At 32.9% G+C, this 21,629-nt stretch overlaps 2 protein-coding genes across 2 annotated transcripts in view; one reads left to right on the forward strand and one right to left on the reverse strand.

Moving 5' to 3' along the window:
* Nucleotides 1–48: 48 nt before the first annotated feature.
* LOC111414896 (uncharacterized) lies at nt 49–5,768 on the reverse strand. Its single transcript, XM_023046365.2, has 3 exons — nt 5,146–5,768; nt 265–391; nt 49–208 (listed from the first exon to the last, which is right to left on the reverse strand). The coding sequence occupies exons 1-3, from the start codon at nt 5,613–5,615 to the stop codon at nt 197–199; spliced, it is 609 nt and encodes a 202-aa protein (XP_022902133.1). The 5' UTR covers nt 5,616–5,768; the 3' UTR covers nt 49–196.
* A 558-nt stretch (nt 5,769–6,326) lies between these two features.
* Nucleotides 6,327–21,629, forward strand: part of LOC111414890 (ankyrin-3-like) — a 53,289-nt gene continuing 37,986 nt past the window's right edge. Inside the window, exon 1 of the mRNA XM_023046359.2 lies at nt 6,327–7,204. Coding sequence (XP_022902127.2) covers nt 6,713–7,204 — 492 coding nt within the window. The 5' untranslated portion in view covers nt 6,327–6,712. The remainder of the gene's footprint in view (nt 7,205–21,629) is intronic.

A 21,629-nucleotide genomic window follows, 5' to 3' on the forward strand; every position in this document is an offset into this window, starting at 1 on the left:
AAGTTAAACATTTTCCTTACATATTTGGTTCTGTGATAAAAACAGGAATTTGTTTGTTATAAATCTATTTATAAATTTTGGTCAATACAAATAAATACGAAATCTCTTTTCTGTTGTATATACAAATAAATTTGAGAGATTTTGATATGGATATACTTAATAACTTGAATTTTGGAATTGTCATTTGTAGGCGACGTCATTTGTTGGCCTAAAAAATAAATTTATTAATATTAAGATCTGTATTCATAAATAATAGTTGGGTACCGTTGATAATACTATCACTGATATTAGAAGAATGAGGATTACTGTTAATAGAACTGCCACTAGAGCTGTAAGCCTTTTTTCGCAGGGTGTCCACTTTGATTTACAACAATATTGCTCTTGTTGAACTCTAAAATCATAAATAAAAAATTAAAATTATTTATTGTATTTATGTATTAATTATTTAATGAATCATGTAATTTGATGACTAAGTTTTTATTAATGTTTATGTAATGATAAATCTGGTGCTTTATCTTATTTATTTATGAGTCGGGTATGAAACCATCAGGTTAAACCATTTTCTATTCCTAATTCTAAATTATTATAACTATAATCTAAGTATTCATAAAGGTTTACACAAAAATTTAAATAATGCAAGTTCTCTCACGAGTGTTTGACATTTATGTATAAGTATTTTTAACATAATTTTATGGGCAAGTTGCGTATGGCATAGCTGAAAGTTCTATAAGTAAATAAAATAGTAACGTTTTAACTTAAAACTATTAATAAAATTAAATTGTTTTCATGATGATATACAATGTTTTGTATGGCACAAAATATCTATTGATACATAATGAAACATTAGATTGAAAAAGATAGTAATAGGTTACACAATTTCATTGAAAATTCCCCCAAAATGTTTCATTTTTCAATTACAAATCACTTCGGAGAAAATTCTTTTTTAATCTCTTTTCTCAAAAAACATTAAATTGATTATGATTTTTTTATAGAACACTGATAGATCAATATCAATTGCAAAACGTTCATCGATAAATGACGCATTATTAAAAAAACATAGTCATTATTGGAACTATCACTGCTTCCTAGTTGAGGTTACTATAATTATAAATTCTCACAGAAATGAAGAAGTTGCCTCGGAAAATGGACGGACAAAGCGAATACATACGCAATGAATAAGAACAGACGTAATATCACCAGACTGGCTTGTTGGAACATCACGTCATGGAACGGTAGAGATCAGGATATTATTATCGAGATGGGTTACCAGAAACCAAAAGAACTATATACCGGAATGGCAAAACAAGAGCATATTCTGCAGTCGGCATACTACTGCACGAAAAATACACACAGAGCATAGACGATGTCGAATACGTAAATGATAGAATACTGAGAGTATCCATAGAAATCAACCAGACTACAATACACTTCATAAGCACATATGCCCTTGACATATCCAAAAACGTAGAAGAAACAAAAAACTTTGACTCGGAACTACAAAATACCTAGGAAGCTACACCTAAATACAACGAATCCACTATTAACAACAATGGCGAGCTTTTGATTGATTTCGGCGTTAGGAATGAGCTGAGAATCAATACTACATACTTCCCGCACAAAATACAGCACAAACATGCTTTCTGCAACACTAGAGGACAACGATCCACGATTGACGTCATAATAGAAGACAAACAGAGCCATTACACTTACGCAAATATTAGATGTGAGGGCTCTAATATCAGCCAACCTGGGTACTGACCACAACCTGGTTTTATGCTAAATACTAATGGAGCGATTAAAAAGAAGCCCATATAGATGGAAAAGTAAAACATTGAAGCAGACTGGAAAATAAACTACAAAACACTCACAGAACAGACGAACGTGAAGTCTGGCAGCAAATTAAACCAGTGTGTAAGAAGCAGTAAAAGAGTGTATAGGGAAAGGAAGAATGAATATAAACGCCGCCAACCACTTTAAGTCATGCTTTTGCAAAGAAATAAAAGGATTTATAGAAATAAAAAGGAGTAAGCTACCTATCCTATAAGTAAAAGCTTGCCAAGAGAAGAGGAACGTATGATCTATATATAAGCAAGAGACACATCAAACGCAGAGATCAAGGCCATCAAGAGACAGTTCGCAAGTGACATGGATCACGATCTTTATGGGGCACACAAAAAAGTGTGTAAGATGCTAAGATACGGAAAGACATCTAGGCGAGCCACTTTAAACATAGAATTTTCCTCAGTACATTTAATAAGGAGATATGATGAAGAATCGCGAATCCTGATCTCTTCCCTCATATATTATCACAATTTCATTCTTGCTTGCTTCTACTAGTTAGGAAACTAATCTTGCACCAGACACGAATTGAAAGGAAACCTAAATTATTGAAAGTGTTGGTGTTACTATTACTTATTTGATCTATCAGAGTATACCCATTAGCAATTTTCTGTTCTTCTTTATTTTACCTCATCCACAATGTAGACTTTCATACTAATTGTTCTCTCAGTTCAATTTGCAATCATGATATAGAAAGGTATTTAACGTGATATTGCTTTATTATTTGATAAAGCACTATGTTAGCACTCGGCTAAATTAATGTGATGATGAATCTATTTCGCATCAAGTTAAATTAACAACATATTAATCAAGGGTTATTATCCGAATTTATGCATAAATACGTCTCTGTGATTGGGTTTAATCACAGAAAAACTTATAAACTTATAAAACATGTTTTGAGTATATTTTGATTTGAATTAGATTAAGTTACTAATTTCGTTAAGTTTTCTTGTTGTCGCATATTTTGATATTCGTCATCGTAAACATATTAGTCATAAGTTGTTTGGTGAATTATTCTGTGTGTACATATTATACAATTATCAAAGATCATATCTTCACCATCATATCTATAACTAAATTACGTTTAGAATAGATGTATATACATATTTAGGAACAATAACGTCACCTGTGCTTAAGTACTGGTAATTTAAAAATTATTTTTCATACTAAATTAGTAATTTTACGACTGTCTAAGATAAACGAAACAGATTGCGTCATGCTTTGATAGGTTTGAAAAACAACAAAATCATCTGGCAACGGTACACTACAGTTCTATTAGAAACTCAATCACTTGTGCCTGAGCTATAAAACATACGAAAATAATTCTTATTAAATACGATAGCGGGAGTTTTTTGATTGTTGCATGTATATCTCTGCTTATCCACTAGACACTAGACTATTATGTAAACGTGAAGTCAACCTCGGTTACTAGTTTTGTCAATGGGGAAGGTTTGCAAGGCATCCATCTTGAGTGTACTCATTGACGTTGAAAGTGTTCTTATGAAAAACTACTTTTTACCAGTTCCAAAATAAACAGAGTAACCCAACTTCAATATAAGCCAATGTAACTGTGGATCAAGTCAGTCCTACGTAAGCTCAACATATCATAGTTTAAATTTAATGCACAACCAAATCAACCCAACCCCACATCAAACCATTCCAAGACATGCGAAGTCTCGACTTCAAGGTCCCAATATGACTTTTATCTGCAGGTCTGCTATAACTTTAGTGATGTTACTTCTTTATAGTGCTATTTCTGGATATTTATTCTGCATTCGTTTGATAGTATGCCGATATTTTCTGGATAATATGTCGACTGATTAATCGATATTCTTTATCAGTTTAGTGGTTTGCTGAATGGGGACCGATGGTTTTGCTAATTTGGAGTTTGATTTCAAAAGGACACAGTTTCAGAACACAGTTTTGGCATACACAAATTCATCTATATCTACGATATTCCCCTTGATAGTCCCAAAAGTGTTATATTAGACAACTAAGATAAATGTTAAGCGTATTATGTCATTAACGTTATTTAGATATCGTCGCCCTAAACCTATGTACGATGTATATTGATTATGGTTGTTGTTGTTCTATTACGCATCCATATATTAGCTTCACATCATCCATCTACTTTGGTTTCATAGTTATTCATGGAACCTTTATATATATATATTGTGGTACACAAGTACCTCTATCACATGAGACTTGTTAACAACATCAAACAAAATTGGCAAACATTCGCAAAATTTAGCAAAACATCTGTGTGTTTACTTCAAGATGAGATACAAGGGGATAGAACCCAGGTGTGCAGGTGTTTTTCGATGCCAAACAAAAACTTGATAGCAAACACATGTGATGACGATAAAAAATAATTCAGGTGTTATAGATTGTTAAAATTGAGTTTGATTAATTTTTTGTCAATATTATGAATTATTTAATTTGCCAGTTTTACGCTTATCATTATTTGATTTGATGAATTATGATACTAAAAGACAATGGGGTGACATAAAAGGTCAATTTGATCAAAAGTATTAATAATGTTGTGCATCCATTCGGCATTTTGATAAAATTTCATGTCAAATGTTATGAGATCGATTTAAGAAGAAATCAAACAGAACTTTTATTATTAGAGAACAGTCTTATATCTTCAATAAATTATACCTCATTTATAAATAATAATTAAAGATCAATAAATTAATATTAAGCGATTTACTAAAATTTAATTATTACGATATTTTATTATAAAATTATGTTACAAGTGGCGGATATTGTAAATTGGATAATAATCTTAAACAGTTTATTAATTGCTTGCGGGAATATATTGCGTGATTGCATGATATTTACCAGCCACTTACCTTAGATTCATTCATCAATTAATATTTTTATAACACCAATAAAAAATTAATAAATTTATTTCGAGATAAGATACAATTTTGCATTAATATTAATCCTTTCATTCTCAATTTTTATGAAAGGGTTCATAAAACTCAAATGGCGAAGAATTGGAATTATTTTTATAAAAAAATATTTGTTAATTAATCTTTAAGTGAGAATAAAAAGATAAGCTGAAAGCTAAGCTAATAAGAGATAATAACAGATATTCATTTTAATGTACATCTGGCAAGATTATAACAAAATAATCACATCGATATCAACAATTTCGCATCTTGTTACAGATAAATCCTAATGGTTTTTTGGGAAATGTCGATTTTTTTACTAAAACAAATACTTTAAAATGACACATGTTTTAAGATAAGATATTATAATTGTAAAATCGGCTTTTGAAGAGAAGTAAAGTAAACTTACGACAAGCTAACACTTGGTGTTCTTGATGAAGACCTATAGCTTTTGACATCAGCGGCACTTCTTCCTGAGATCACACTAATATTGTCTAAACTGCTTTCAAAAGCTTTATTATCATGTGTGCTGCTTTCCTTTCTCGATCTGCTTGTTGATGCACTTCCTGATCTTGACCTGTGACTTTTCTTGCTTATCTGACTACTTCTAATATCACTCACTGGATTAGTTATTACTGGTTCCGTCGTTGAATCTTCCTCTTCCTCGATCCTATCATCTAAAATTATTGTGGTGTGTTGTTTTCTTGGTTTGCCATAAATCTGTGATCTGGTGTGTCTCAAAGGCGGTGTTTCTTCGAGTTTGCTTACTGTTTGCAAACTGTGTCTAGTAGCATGAGCCCTGGTTAACTGTGCTTGTTGAGGTGGAATTTTAGAGATCTCCTCTAAACTCTTACTATGTTTTTTCGATTTTTTATCCATCGCAAATCTATCACCTAAATCATTATTTGTCGGTCCATAGTTGTTTTTATTTTTATGTCAAATCTAAAAGAGCACCTGCACTACTGTTCAAATTACGGACATGTTCGCGTAGATAAAAAGCATTGTCGCACTGATAGTAGCTTATTAGCCCACGACAGCATTTGCTCCGTTCGGTTGCGCGGATTGTCGCGTTATCTTTTTTTGTGGCGATAAGATAACAAACTACTATACGAATTTGGTTGTAGAAATTGAACCAACCAAATCGATGCGAAATTGATTATGACTAGGAAAGAAATCGATTTTTGAATGATAAAGATCTTAATGTTTAAGAAAATTTTAATTGTTAAAAATCATTTAATTATAACATAGCAGTTTCTCAACTGTAATTTAATTCCTTTCGATCAATATCTTCTTCCTGATGCTCTTTTTCTTATATTGAAAGCTTTCAAATAGATGCAAAGTTCGTGTACTTCCCGTTGCGATTGTAAACAAACAATCGCCGAAGAGTTCGGGGTTTAGCAGCCGGGGTGGAGATCCGGGACTCGTGCCGGGATCTGCGCACCAACTCCACATACAGCATCCCCAAACGCACCCTATAATACCTTCCCCCAGTTTTGACCGAGTACGGTACCCTATTGATTCATAAAAGGGCGCGCGCCAAATTCCGAGCCACGAATCCAGACATACTCCGTACGAACCCTCCAACGTGGAAGGGATGTTTCCAGCGACATTGCTTCCACCGCGAAACTCCCAGACTCGTTCACCAACGACAAGCTCGAAGATAACAACGCTGACAATAAACGAAAATGAGACTGTGAAAGTTACTTTAAAGATGTGATTGAACTATTCTTAAAAAAAGATATTGGTATTTTTGTGTTTACTGTGATGAAGACTTTACAAACTCTAACAGTTTCTTCTTAAAACAATACTAATTAATCTTGTTCTACAACTATTTATCTACTACTCTATAATCTTCTTATAAAATAACTTATGCAATATTTAGTAAATAAATTTAAATGTTCTTAATCGTTCTTAACTAATTAATATAACTCTTTATAATATCTTAAAATCTTCGTGAATCCCTAAAATTAACAAATATGGCACAATTTGTAACTCATATCCAACCAACTTTAATGGAAGCTTCCCATCATCATCCTCCACTTCATCATCACAAAGAGCTACACAAGGAACATCACCCAAAGGATTTTACTAGTATGTTCTTGGATACAGGAAGGCACAAGGAACACAAAGACATAGAGAGTCATTACAAAGATGTTCAAGCCCACCAAGGCCATCCAAGGGAGTTTCCGGTATTACCATCTCAACATTCCTTTTACACCCACGACCATCACCACCACCACCACGAATCAAAAGGACACCATCAATTACAAGACATCAAACAGAAGAGTTTCGAAAAGGGACAATATGTTGATTCGCATGGAACTCATCATGAATATCAATTACGATTCATAGATTCACAAGGAATTCATAGAGATTACCATGGTCATAGCGTTGATGGACCTGATAGTAGAAGTAAACCGAGTCCTCCAAAACACATCGAGTTGAAACCCGTTTATATCGAAACTAAGGTGAGTGATAAAATAATACTTGTTGAAATTTACCACCTGTTTGATATTTTCGCGAAATCTTCATAAATCGATAAAAAGTGGTTATAGCGACACGTGTGATTTAAAGCAAAAGAGATTTATATGTTTAGATGAAATATTCTTTAGTTTAAAACCGAGTTTAAGTTTTTTGTCGATATTTTATTATCTATTGAATAGATTTTTCATGACATTAATTTACTTAATAAAATTATTTACTTCAATAAATGCAATCTAAATGATATAAATAAACATAATAGTACTTTATTTAGATGGATAAACAAGATATATTATTTAAATGAACTTTGTCGAACATTTATTTATTTTGCAAATTCATATTGTCAAGTACGTACCTTTCTTGTTTAGATAAATATATACTGATAAACGTTACAAAGCAAGTATAAAAACATTGACGTAGTGGTAAATACTTAATTAAAATAACTCGTTAAAAAGCAACCGAGCATAAACAACATGATATTTTTAGTTCGTTAACAAAAATATCGTATTTCATTAAAAATTTATGGGCAACCTCTAGCGATAAGACAAGCTAACAAATTCTAAAACATCTTTCCTCGGGATTTATGTAAATAAATTCTTTAAATCTGCCAGATAACAAAAGGAAAACTTTAGAAAAGTTGATTATTCTTTGCCAAGAACGCTTTATTTCTTTTTGCGGATTTGGCAAGTCTTCCGTATCTATAGAGGATGCTTTCACCATGGCGACGATGTGACGGGGCGAGTTGTGTTTCAGAAGGGGTCGTTATCCTGAAGCCCGACAGGCTGGCTCCGGTTTTCTGGAGCAATTCGAATCTTAATGGAACATGGCCGTTGAATTTATAGCTTTTAGCGCTAGTAGCGTCAGGATATTGGACTATATTGCTTTGTTTCGGTAGCTTATATGAGAGTGAGTCACTCTCGTTTTTCCCGAGATGGAATATTCGAGTAGCAATTTACCCAGAATGGAATTGCAAATTCACTGGAATCTATTTACTATTCAATCCTTTTTTTCTTTTTAATATCAAAATAAAACAAAATCCACTTTAATCATAATGTCAAAAGGATAACCCATATAGCTCAATGTCAATTTAAGGTTGCAACGCAGACATTCAAACCAAGAAGACCTTTGGCAAGTTCCGATCTATTGATCAGCTAAAAGTCCATTAAAGCCATTTTTAGCTTGTAACATCAAAGCGGAGGCGATCAATTATTTCACTCCTTTTTCTTCGATTAATCCAAACTTACTTTTCTAATTTTAGTACAAAGTTAAATAATTGTTTTTGGTTGTATACATAAAAACTTTAAAAGAAATCACAATATCAATAAAAAGAAACGATTCGTAACATTAGGATGGCTGCCAACATTTTTGGCAAACATCTCGTTGCGATTACGTGGCAAAAATTTGCTGTTCCAAAACAAAACTAACTATTACGCCAACGATAGACGCCGCGACGTCTGGTCGCCGGTTTTTAAAGGTCCGTAATAAAATAATTTTTAATGGTTCAGACATGAGTTACCCAAGCGTAATTGTTTGAGCTTTGATGTATATTATTATTTTTGTCGTATTATCTTCAAGGATATTGTATTATTTTTGTTGTTGAACAATGATTATTTAAATGAAAATTTTTATTTTGTAACCTCAACATTGAACATATTTGACCATATTTCATTGTGGTTTAGTAACCTTTCTCCAAGCTGGAACTTAAATGTTGATGCCTAATTTATTTTGCTAAATAAAACATACATTTTACTGCAAGTCCATTTTTAAATAGAACTTGAATTTTCATGCAATTCGATATTGGAATCATTAAACAAGCTGGTTGCTAAATCTTTTTCAAAAATAGTAATCACATTTTATTGCAATCAAACTGAATCTTTCTGCGATCTGAATTGAAACTGAAATATGAATCTCTATGCTGTTAGGTTCATTAATTTTTCAAGTTGAATCCAAAATCGCTATACATTTAGATACTTGAATAACCTCGTTCTCCAAGGTTTAAAAAAAAACTTAAATCTCTTTGCTATCCGATATTAAATCTCAATTGGATATATGAATCTGTCTTCTAACTGATTTCCAAATTAACTTAGTAATTGTCAAAACTAAAGTTAATAATTGCTAGAAATGAATATAGCGTTGCAAAAATTATGGTTGCCTGAAACATAGTACATAACGTGACCCACGTCGTTTGATCAGTGAGGATTTCTATTACCATCTTTCATGAAGCATGAATATAAAAGGTTGGTTACTATAACTCATGAAATATTAACAAACGTGATCAGTGCCAAGGTTGTCCTGGATGAAAGCATGGTGTAAGCAGAGTTGTAAACAACTAATCAAGTAATCATGATTAATAGACTGAAAGGCCAGAGTTTTGCTAATTCTTTTTCATATTTCTGGTACAAAATTCTTTCTGACACCAGCTGATGAGAATGTAATTAAATGATAAACAGTCTTTAATTAGTTTTAGACATTCTCTAAACATCATTCAACAAGAACGGCTGGAAATACACAATCTAAGTTGGCAAAAGGGTTGTTCTTCACATCTTTGTGGACAACATGACTTGCAATTATTAACCATTTTTTATAGTATTATTAAATGCCACTTGATAGGATGAGTTAGTAAATCCTGATGAAATAGATTGGCACTCCCAGCCTTGTCATGATTCAAATTAGTATTATCCTTAGAGTACTGTACAACTTAACGTTTTGTACCTTTCTTAATTTGATATTTGGTGGATTTGAAGAGTTTATTAGGGTGTCTAATAAAGAATGAGATAGATGCGATGACGATATAGGCAAGGTACTTAGAGATTCTGCCTCATTTGAGTCAATGCACAATTTGAAAACACTTTTATACATTGGTTCCTTAATAGTACTTGAATATTATTGCAATATTCACACTGCATTTTAATGTCTTATTGTACTCACCAATGCATCAGTAAGCTAAACAAAGACTTTTGTTTTCCTAGATTTACTTTCATCTGAGGTTCAATACACTTGTATAAGGTGATCTTTATTTTCCTTATTGCAAAGTCTGCAAATGTATTTCTCGTTATTTAGCATAAGCTAAAAGTTACAACATATGCTTCATTTATTGCGATTCGAGGTATCACCGCAGAATAGATAGAATGCAAATACAGTACGAAATTATGTGTTTTAGAAAAATATAAGAAAAATTATGATCGATATACATTTATTGCATTATTAAGATTCAATTAAGTCACAGGTTACTAATCTAGGTTGTAAAATTTGTCCCGTAATGTTTTTCTCGTGGGGAACCATGAATCAACCGTTCACGTTTTTCATTTGAATTTATATAAAAATAGCGATGATTTCGACGGTGATATAACGATGTTGAAAATGTAAGTACGATATCAAAACTTGTATCAAAGTTTATTTAAATTACTAAACACCAACAAAATTAACTAAATAATTAAAGAGTTTTAATTGGGTAACAAGAATTTTAACAGAGAGGGCAGCTAATAAATTCTTTACACTATTTTGGAAGTTTCGCAGTGTAACACGGGATTAGATGTTTAAAATTCCTTAAATTATTATTGCGCATGCTTAATATGGACCAGACCTCTGTCGGTTACTGGTTGAAATAGTGGCTTCTAGTAAAATGATCAATAAGAAAACTGCAGTTTTGACCTGCGCTTGGATGTTACTAGATGTCGCCTGCATTCATTTTTTGAAGGTCCATACATATTCGAGATATTTAAATCTTAAGGTCTTTAGAGTAGAATAATCACATCCTGATAATAAACAAATTATCTCAGTTAATCTAAGTATTATGTTGTAGAAGTACTTTTTACCTTATAGTGTGCAGTTAGGAAACAGTTATCAGTTTGCAACATTATTTCAAGACTTGATCTCACCATTTAAAACTTATTAACATATTTGCATATTGTCACCATATACATACCAAGGGGCGCTCCTGGATGACTTTGTATAAAAACGGTATTACATATTTATTAGGAACGTTTTGGTATCAAAATCTAAATCAAGAAAATCGTCGAACCCCATTCGGCAAACTACGGACTTATCTAACATATGTTCATGGAATCACTCACCTCGCGTTCAAAACCCAGTACTTTATCACGGGGTGGCAGAATGTATTGCTCTCTTCTTTAATACTTAAATTTACATTTAAAAAAATTCTATAACGCGTAGGTAATATTTGGATATCTTCTGCACACGAAATTGGGAATAATAGGTCGTATGGCAGAATATAGGAACGCAAAAATGTCATGAAATGTTTTACTTTACGGAACATGATATAATAACATAACAGATAATAAAGCAAAAAAGAACTACGTCAAACGATTGCAAATCAACTGAAAACAACTTGAAACAACGTGTCCGACTAATTTATAGAAAAGCAGAAAAGTACCTGGATATTATTTTCGAGACTATTAGCCCACATGGCTTAGTTTGCTTTGCTTCGAGGTTAGATTCTGAAGTTGTGTATTGTAATGGGTTTGTGTTGGGTTCTTGTAGATTAGCCATATAAAAGAGTTGTATTGTTTTGAGGCCGTATTGGTTTGCTTTTGAGTTGGAGTTGGTTGATTAGAAGTTGGCTGAACTTAGTTTGGTATTAACTTTAGACGCTATGCAACCATATGTTAAATTTGAATTATAATATGTTAAGTTGTATTGCTTTAGGATTCAATTTATTTATATTGTGGTTGAGTTGTTTTGGAGTAGAATGATTTTGATTAGCGTGTTTGTAACTTTGACTTCTTAGGGGTTTGGTTAGCTTGACTTGTATGGATTGTATGCCTCGGTAGCTTCGAGGTTGGATGATTTACTTTGTATTTAGATAGGGTTGGTTTAAAGATTGTTCGGTCTTATTTGTAGTTGTGTTAGATTCAAAGCAAGTTTAGATTCAAAGCAATTCAACCCAAACGACAACTTGTCAATTTTGAATTATAATAAATTGGTTTGTTTTGCTTTGAGGGTTGATAAGTTTTCTTGTATACAAAAGTCCAACTAAACATTAAGTCATTTGAAAAGGTTATTTGGCAAGCACATAAATACACATAGATATATTACAGACATTTTCAATTGGAATCAAGCTCCCTACGTTAGGATGAAGAAATGTACTTGTAATCGGAAATATAGGCATTTCAGACAATATTAGGAGAGTTAGTTTAGGTTGATGTTTTCTGATTGTTGTTTCGTAGTGAAAGTGACAGGTGTGGCTGAAACTTGGACTTTTAGCAAGTCTTGTATGTTGGTATTGATGTTGGACGAAGTTTTACTTGGCACAGAAGCTCTTCAATTGATAGTTCATGCCATACTTTGAAGAAATACTTTTCTTGTTTGTTTAATTACCCATTCGTAATGGTAAATGATTCATTTTGGCAAAGAAGAAACCATAAACCAGCGCTTTATGTTTCTTTGCTGTCCTTGTAGCACAAAATAACAGAATTCTGTGCTTGTAGCATGTTTGGTGTTATCTGTGTCTTCCTTATTTCCAGCTCAGAATTTAAATTTATTTAATGTTATTTTCTTCTCGTGTTCATCAATAATTTCCTGGATTATCCTTTCCTGTATCACACGTGGATTACTTTTTAGGTACATTATTTATTTTGGTATCAGTTTATATTCAAATGTTTATTTCCTTTTTTAATATATTGCCACCACAAAATATTATTATTACACTAAGGGATTAAATTACATACAAATTAAATTTGTTTTAGTCTGAAATTATAATTTTATTGAAACCTTCATGTCAAAATCAACTTAATAAACTTAGAATTATACATATTTAATGAGTTCCGAAATATAATTGACACATTGAATTAGAATTGTCTCTGTCTATTTCTGAAATTAAATTATCATCAAATTATATTTAATGAATCCTAAAATACAGATGACAAATTTGAATTTCAAATGACACTTTCTGAAATTAAATATATCTATCTGAATAGCATTTGTTACGATATGAACTAAAAAGGGCAAATCTGAATTTAAATTGTCTCTTTCTAAATTAAACTTGGAAAATGGGTTACTGTGAAAAGGCCTCTCCAAAATGTATTAAAGAAATCTAGTTAAAAGAACTCATAAATTTGCCTTAAAATCTGAGATACGTATATAATATGAAATAGTGGGTAATTAATAAAAAAATAAATATTCTAGAACCTCCTTCGGTGAAGTTTTAGCCCCACTACCCGTTTTAAATTAAAAACTTTAATATTTGCTAGGCTTTAATGGTAAAAAACCGAACCCTAAATCACGTTCCAGACGTCTTACGGAAACGGTGCAGGGGAAAGGCGCAATTTAAAGCTTCCCCCCTGTCAGCCACGAATGTAAATTCCGTGGCTAGAATAAATTTGCGAAGGCGCCTTACTTCTTTTGAGATTTTTTTCCTTTTTTTCAACAACTGCAACCATTACTCGCATAAATTCCAGGGGATGCAAGAGTTCTCCTTCCGTCACGTAATCCCCGATTTCGACCGTCACACTGCAAAGCAGAACCCTGTACAAGGAGGTCAAAAGAGGACGCTTCGGCGAAGATTAAAGGTCAAATCGCCTTCGGGAGTAGTTAACAACCACACTCCTTCCTTACTAGCTACAAAGTACATGCTCCACGATAGGAAAGCGTTCGTATGTGTGGACATTCAGTGAATTAGCTTCTCTTTTGCTCTGTCGACCTTGTTCGCAAAATTATTCCGCTAGAATTCCAACGCGTACGACTGACCACACGATGCGGTCATCGAATACTTGCGTAAATGTGCTAAAAAAAGAATAATTAACGGTGTGGGAGTATTTGGCTAATTGGGGTAAAGTGTTATCTTTCACACGTAAATTGGAGCGGCATATGTTTGCATTGGGAAAACGAATGGAAATTAGTGTCGGTAGCAATGTACTTTAGTGGTTCGTGTGGTTTGATCGCGTGCTAATGTACCTATAAAAATTGATTTAGACTTTTTTTGCTGTGGAAAATGATGCAGTTTCTAAAATTCAATTCTAATTATATTATTTCTAATTTCATTAAATTGATGATTAATGTAAGAAAACTCTACAAATAAAACAGGATCGTATTAATTATGAAGAACTAAATGCTTCAAACTCTAAAAAAAACTGTTCATTTAAAACGTTACATAAGATTAAACTCTGGGCCGGATTAACTAATATCAAGGCGCCCCCATAAGGATCCAATATGCAAACTTCACTTACTTTATATTTTAATATAATAAGTAAATAATGTACATATTAAATAATATGTAAAATTATTAAATATACTCAAAGGAATACAAAATTTAATAATTTATAGTATTTGATATGTAACTGATTTGTGATGAAATGATATAGCAAGATGGAACAAGAGATTTTAGAGACGAAAATGAAAGAGAAAAAAATACCAGGGTAGAAGAGGCATAGTATGAATCTGCTTCAAGGCTCTTTTTAGCGATATTTTTTTATAGCAATTCTGATCCAAATCCAACCTAAAACTTAAAGGTTATTATAATTTCTCTTTTGAAGTTGTTGAGCTCAGTGGACCATCAATGAGAGGCACAGGACTTGTCAGCTTCCTGTTAGAGTGAAAAAGCCTATTTATAAGATGTTAGACGACTCAGTTTGCAAACTTTGGATTTACAAATCCAAGGTTCTTGAATTTGTATCATTTATTATCACATCAAAGTGACGACAGAAGGAAGATCTTGTAGCCCTATTGCGATCTGTTGTGAATAGATAGTATAATCTAAATTCCTACTTGGTTGACATAATTGATCCTACTTTATGACTAAAGGGGTGGGTTTGCTTTGAGGTTGGACCTTGTTTAGGTATGGGTTACTATTGGGTTTCTTCTAGGTTGAGCTGCTTTGAGATTTACATATTTTTGGCTTCAGGTTGCTTGGCTTAGATTTGGGCTGGGATGCTTTCGATTAACTTATGTTGGTGTAAAGTTGATGTAGGTTTGTGTCAAACTTGAATTATAACACATTACATAAGCTGGTTATGGGTTTGTTTGTTTTGGTTTTACAATACTTTGTGGGTTGGATTGCCTTGCTTTCAAGTTGCATTATTTCGTGACTGAGTTCAGAAGTTTGTGACTAAAGGGTTGGGTAGCTTTGAGGTTGACTTACTTTAACGATGGGTTATTTCTGGATTGTCTTGCTTTGATGTTTGCTTACATTGTAGTTGGATCACTTAGTGGTTCGTTTATTGCTATGATATTTGCTTTGAGGTTAGGTTGGATTGATTTGGAGTTGATTTAGCATGCTTTATGATTTTCATTATTTTGTGACAAAGTTTTAAGATTGTTGGTTGGCTTTGATGTTCACTAATTAAACTGTTGGGTTACATTTCAGCTAAGTCCTTTGGAGAATTGCTTGCTTTGAAGTTGGAATCCATTGCGATTAAGTCCCTTTGTAGTTGAGTTATGTTGGATTGGAGTTCTACTACCATGCTTTTTGACTGTTAGGTTCCTAAAGCAATTCTACCATAGTATCTAGTTGAGTTAACAATTACATTTTCATTCCTTTAAAATACGGGACACACTTTCCCTGCCTAGGACACCCGCTTCACAATCCAGAATCTGGAGACCTGGATACTTAATAAGATGGGGTGGAAGATCAATCCTCCTGTCTATGCTTAATGTTACGACACCTATAGACGTACGTCATAAAATGATATGCTATGCGGACTCCACAACATTGATTGCAGACACTGAGGATGGACTACAATTACTTTTGCAGGATTTTAGTATCTGGCGGAAAAAGTCAACGTGGATCACATGATAGAGCATGTAACAGACTACACACTATGTGATTGGAGGAGAAGTAAAAAAATTCGTGAGGAATGCGAGATGACAGATGCGGTAATATTGCAGCCCGCGCGCATGAAAGAGGACGATGAGACTCTGGAATGAGTTCGTTTAATGATTAAAAGGAGTAGATTGGCAAATATTGCCAAAGATTGCAGATCAGCATCACAAAAAATGCATGCAGAATAGAATGGGTAGAACAAACGTCTATAGCTTCCGCAAAGAAGAAGAATTCTATCAGTGCCTTTCACTTGGAATGTGTTGGATATGATTGGAATACAGTTGAGTCGTTTCAATAACAAACATACCCAATCTATTTATGATCTAGTTGAAAATTACCGTTAATATGAGTAAAATTATAATAGATTAACTAATCAGATGATGTTTTGAAGAATTACATTAGAATACGCGGTCATATCCATATAACTAGTAAGAAATGTGGTTACAACAAGTGACTTAGGGACGGATAAAATAGACTGGTTTTAGACACTGCATTTTAGGGCAATAAATTCCTTAACCACCACGTCGTCGTTGTCTCCCTTGTTAGGTACCTGATTATTCGCTCCACTGTTTCCCCTCAACATCCTCGTTTTAACTGTAAATTGCTTTTTCAAGGAAGACAAATAGACGTCTGTCAAGTTGGCACTACATCTTGCGATTTGAATAAAAAAACTATTGCATTAATTGTAGCTTAATTTGTTGTAATTTGTCGTAAAGTTTACAAATTTGTCGCATCCTTTTTTATAAACAATATTGGAAATATTGCATGTTTGAGGTAGTGCTAACTTGACAGTGGGAATCTATGGTAAAGAGTGGAGATACCAAAAAACTAGAGATGCCATTAATTATCGCTTAATTTGTTGTATTTGTCGAAAAGTTTGTTGACACAATGATTGAACAAGATAAAGGTCGTCTGGCGATATTCGAAGCCGAATCGAATAAAACATTGCTATCTGACGGACAAAAAACGCGACAAATTTGTAAACTACGACAAATTACAACAAATTAAGCGACAATTAATGCAATAATTTTTTTTATTCAAATCGCAAGATGTAGTGCCAACTTGACAGACATGACAAATAGTCTTCAGATACATGTGGAGAAATTACGCGAAAGATCTTATATTATGAAATATTCTTAAGTCTGGTTTTCCTAATGGTGTTGAAACTAAACTAATTTCACATTAAAATTAAGTTTTAAAGTTAATTAACAAATAAATGCTAATTATCATGTTTACACGAAGATGCTCCAACTAATTGAACACTCGAGACAAATCTAATCAATTTCGTGACCTCATAAATATGCACATCCCTTAAATTTCCAGTCACTGCTAGAGTTCGTAAAGTTTGAGTAACCTAATTTGTCAGTTGGAACACCCTCCAACTTTCTCGTTATGCTAAATTCGTGTAACAAATCAACGTCTTGAAAGTAAACAAGTTCTTAAAATAATAAGTCGATAATTTTTACTTAAAAGTACAGAGTGTACATAAATCTGTTCATAAATGTGTTTTCGGTTGCAATATTCTAGAAGCATTATTGATTATTCTTTTTTAGGTTTTTTTTTAGTTTTGCATTTTTTCACCCCCCAAAAAAACGTCACCATAGAAAACGATGCCAAAAAGGACGACCGATTAATGCGATTGTTCCACAAAACTTTAGCCACTTAATCGTGCTGTCCTTGACTCGTGGGCGTGTATTCCGACGCCGGCGCTCCAATAAACGCGACGACGCCAGTGGCGCACGTTGCCCAGGTCCGGAAAAAATCAGCTGCAATGCGACGCCGGTATAAGGGGATCTTATAGGTTATGCTCGAGGTGGACCTCAGTCGACTTCCGGTACGATATCGGTGAATTACAGATCTGGTAGAGATCAGTGCTGATCAGATTGTGGAAGGTTCACTTTGAACATTATATTTCTTGATCCCGGGAAAACATAATCTTACTCCAATACGATACAATCTCCAAGTTTCAAGCTGAAAGCTTGAAACTCACTTGAATTCATCAATGGATAATTAAAATAGCCGATGCTATAGTTTGAATTCGCGTGTTAACCGGCAGTAATGAAGGGAAAGAATGACGTTAGCAGATAACAATGTGAGTATGACATGCTTTTAGGGTTTCCATCTATCATTGCGAAAATATTTCATCAAGTAGAATCTTTTGTAGTATTTGTTTATAATTCTCTACTACTATACAATCGATAACTTATTTATGTATGATTGGTTACTTCAAGGTGAACTTAATTTAAATTAACAATGATCTTCATGCATTGTTGAAGCAGTCACGATTGATTAGATTACATTTTTACTACTTTCATCTCGATAAATTACTCTCTATAATAACATTGTAAATTTTGAGTGTAATAACTCATTTATAAAGTAAATGAACTACATTGACGTTGGCTTGTTACTACGAAAAATAAACCATGCAGTACTTCTCGTGCACCTATTTTAATCTCTATGAATATGTATACTAGGAGCAAAAAAAATTCTCGCGCACGAAATATGTAAATTTAAAGTGGCTGTTACAAAGTCTTCATTTCGTGTTTAATGTCTTCGTTTTATTAGAAGGTCCACAAACTAATTAATACAAAGCATAATTAGATGGGATGTTCAATTCAAACGTGTCTTGGTCATTTACTTATTGCCGAGTACCAATATAGCTCCATACTGCGCGTTCTACGATCTATTCTAGATGGCACATTGAAATTCTGCTTGCGACTCGACCTAAGATTGGAATCACAGCAATGCCAATTAGACATATGCCAAGCCGTAATTGACCGTATCGTCAATCAAAATTAACTAGATTCCTAAATGCATGTAATAACTGAAATCTAGCTCGTCCATTTCGAGCATATTCGTTTCATATATCAATCAAACATGCTCCCTTGACCGAAATGTAACTGTTAAACGATTAAATGCAATTTGATATTTGTCATTGTCCGTGAAAATTAGTTTTCGGATGATATTCTAATCAATTTTAGAGAATATAACAGGCTTCAATTATAAATTGGCTTCATTTATTACCGATGCGGATTCAGTACGCGTTCGTCTGCAGTGTGATCGATAGAAAAAACGTGTCCATCAATATGGAAATAAAAAAAGCCGTAACGCAATTCCGATTCTGAAGCGGGTGAGCAATTTCCTATAAATAAATTTAAATTACCCTGAATTTTTAACGATTTAAATATAGAAAAATCAGCCGCCTGTGGCTTGTTTGAATCTCGTGCGGAGAGAAATTCTGACGATGATGGTTTCTTGATTTCCTTCTATAAATGACTACATCAAAGCAACGAGTATTATCTTTTTGGAACAGATGTGCTACACGAACGACTGCTTGTCCTATATTTAATATACTAAAAACCATAACGCGGTTCCTCGAATAACTAGGAACTGACACTGTTTTGTAAATGGAACAAGTAAGCATTGTCAAACGTCGGTTACGCTAAATTAGTATCTATAATTACGAAATATAATCCATAATTTAACATGATCAAAAGCATACCGTGGTTTTTATTTATTTTTCTTCGATTTCATGGTATTTGATCATCAAACGAGTATTGCTCACACGTGATACCGATTGTTTAATATTCATGAACGTTTTGCGTAAGTGCGCTCAGGAAACGGAGTATTCGGCTGCATTTCCTGGTAATTAATTCCAATAAAGACTCTTCCTGTTTGAAAATATTTACTGTTACATAATCCGAGGCGGTCTAACACCGCTAGCTTTAATTTATTTTTAGGACAAAATCTTTTGTTTTCCTAGGATTTTAAAATATTTTATATAAAATTTTAAATATACTTTATATGAAAGTTTATATTTTTTGAAAAGTTACCCAATACAACGAATTAATTAGATTTCACTGCTATAAAACCTTAATATGGTAAAATCGACGAGTTTTGCAATGTGATTATTTCATAAGCGAAATTAATGCTTTGCTATTAAAATTTTATTTCCTATTGAACTTTGCCAAAGTTTACAAAGAGATTTTTTCCTAACTTATTCAAAATAAGATTTCCGTAAAACTATTTTTGGATACATTTTTCGAAATAATCGTCAGATTTATGCTGTATGAGTTTCATTTATTGCATCGCGCAGGTTTGTAATTAAAACTTTCTCGAATTAAAAACATTTTTAAGCCGCGTAATTTTAATTAATAGTTAACAAAATATAATTTATTAAAAGGACTATTTAAAGCTTCGCGAATTTATTCTAATACTAGCAGATGCTCATGAACATATTTCCCCTGTCCCATCTTAAATTAATTTGCATGCTGATGAATGTGTTGACGATTATTACACACAGATATTCAGCTGTTCCATAATTGATAACATCATAATCTTCTTGATTGCAAAATACCAACTTCCCAACTGATATTTTTATTTTCGTCTTTTCGTATTTAGTAGCATTATAAAGAACGATATCATTTGATTCATTATTTGAGTGAAAGTGAATAGAAGTAATCCACTTTTAATTAACTTGGAATGCGGAATAACTTTGTAATTTGTAGATATGGTTTTGAAGTTTTCAGCTATGACTTGAAGTCTGCAGCTATATTTTGCAATCTACAACAATGATCGATTATGTTGCAGTATACTATGCAGTATGTGGGTTGACATGTAGTTGTCAGTCTGCAACCACGATTTGCATAAAGTGTTGAGTTATGGTTGTTCATTTATGGTTTGCACTTCAGCTGGTATTCTGTAATTTTTAATTTGCAATCTGCAGCTAGTCTCTTGTTTGCACCATCCTATTTGTAGCTCCAACATATAATATTCACTCTTCAGTATTCAGTCTGCACTTATATATTTTAGTTCTTAATCTACCGCTGTGGTTGGTTTGCAGCGATTGTTTATAATACACTGTTTAAGGCTTCAATTTGTGACTTTGATGTGCAATTATGGTTTGCAGTACGTACCTTATAGTTATGATCTTGAGCCTGCAGATATAGTTTGCAGTACGTAATCTGTAGCTTTTACTTCTAGTTTGTAGTTTGTTGCTATCGTTTATAATGTACTATTATAATTTGCAATATGATGCCTACAATTTTAATCGACAGTCTGCAATTCAGTGTGAAACTATTGTTTACTATAGCATGTAATAATATAGTTTGCAGTACACTTTCTATACCTACAAACTGTAGATAGTCTGCAGCTATGATTTGAAATCTGCACCAATAGATTGCCTATAGCAAGCAGCAAATGTCGTGTATAAGCACATACAATATATGTATGCGTATAACCTTGATTTTACGAATCGTAACATTTCTGCATCATTTAAAAAATAATTCTTTGTTATTGATGCGAATGTCATTATGAACCCTGATTTGGCAGTTTCAATTTTCAATTTTTATCTCGAAAAAACTTATTAAGCTTTTTTTGTTCTAAAGAGATTAATCATCTTTTCTCGCTCTACTACAAACTTGCTCTTGAACTCAATTGATTTGGCCTATTCGTTGAATTAGGCAATTAAGAAGCAATACTTCGGCGGGCGCCAAACATTTGTCACGTGGGTCAAGTGTCAAATGTTAAAAATGACAATATAAACAATGCCCACAACATTTTACAAATGTGGGTATTCACAATTGTATTTTTATACTGAAGTAAAAATGAAAGGAAACCTAAAGAATTAGTATATG

This window comes from Onthophagus taurus, chromosome 1 (genome assembly GCF_036711975.1).
Source record: "Onthophagus taurus isolate NC chromosome 1, IU_Otau_3.0, whole genome shotgun sequence".
In the NCBI taxonomy this organism is placed as follows: domain Eukaryota; kingdom Metazoa; phylum Arthropoda; class Insecta; order Coleoptera; family Scarabaeidae; genus Onthophagus; species Onthophagus taurus.

Bases quoted from the DNA above. Each gene is read 5' to 3' on its own strand.
- LOC111414896 (XM_023046365.2), bottom strand. From the start codon at position 5,615: ATGGATAAAAAATCGAAAAAACATAGTAAGAGTTTAGAGGAGATCTCT. The intron at 392-5,145 runs GTAAGTTTACTT...TTATGATTTTAG, and splicing joins ACACCAAGTGTTAGCTTGTC to AGTTCAACAAGAGCAATATT.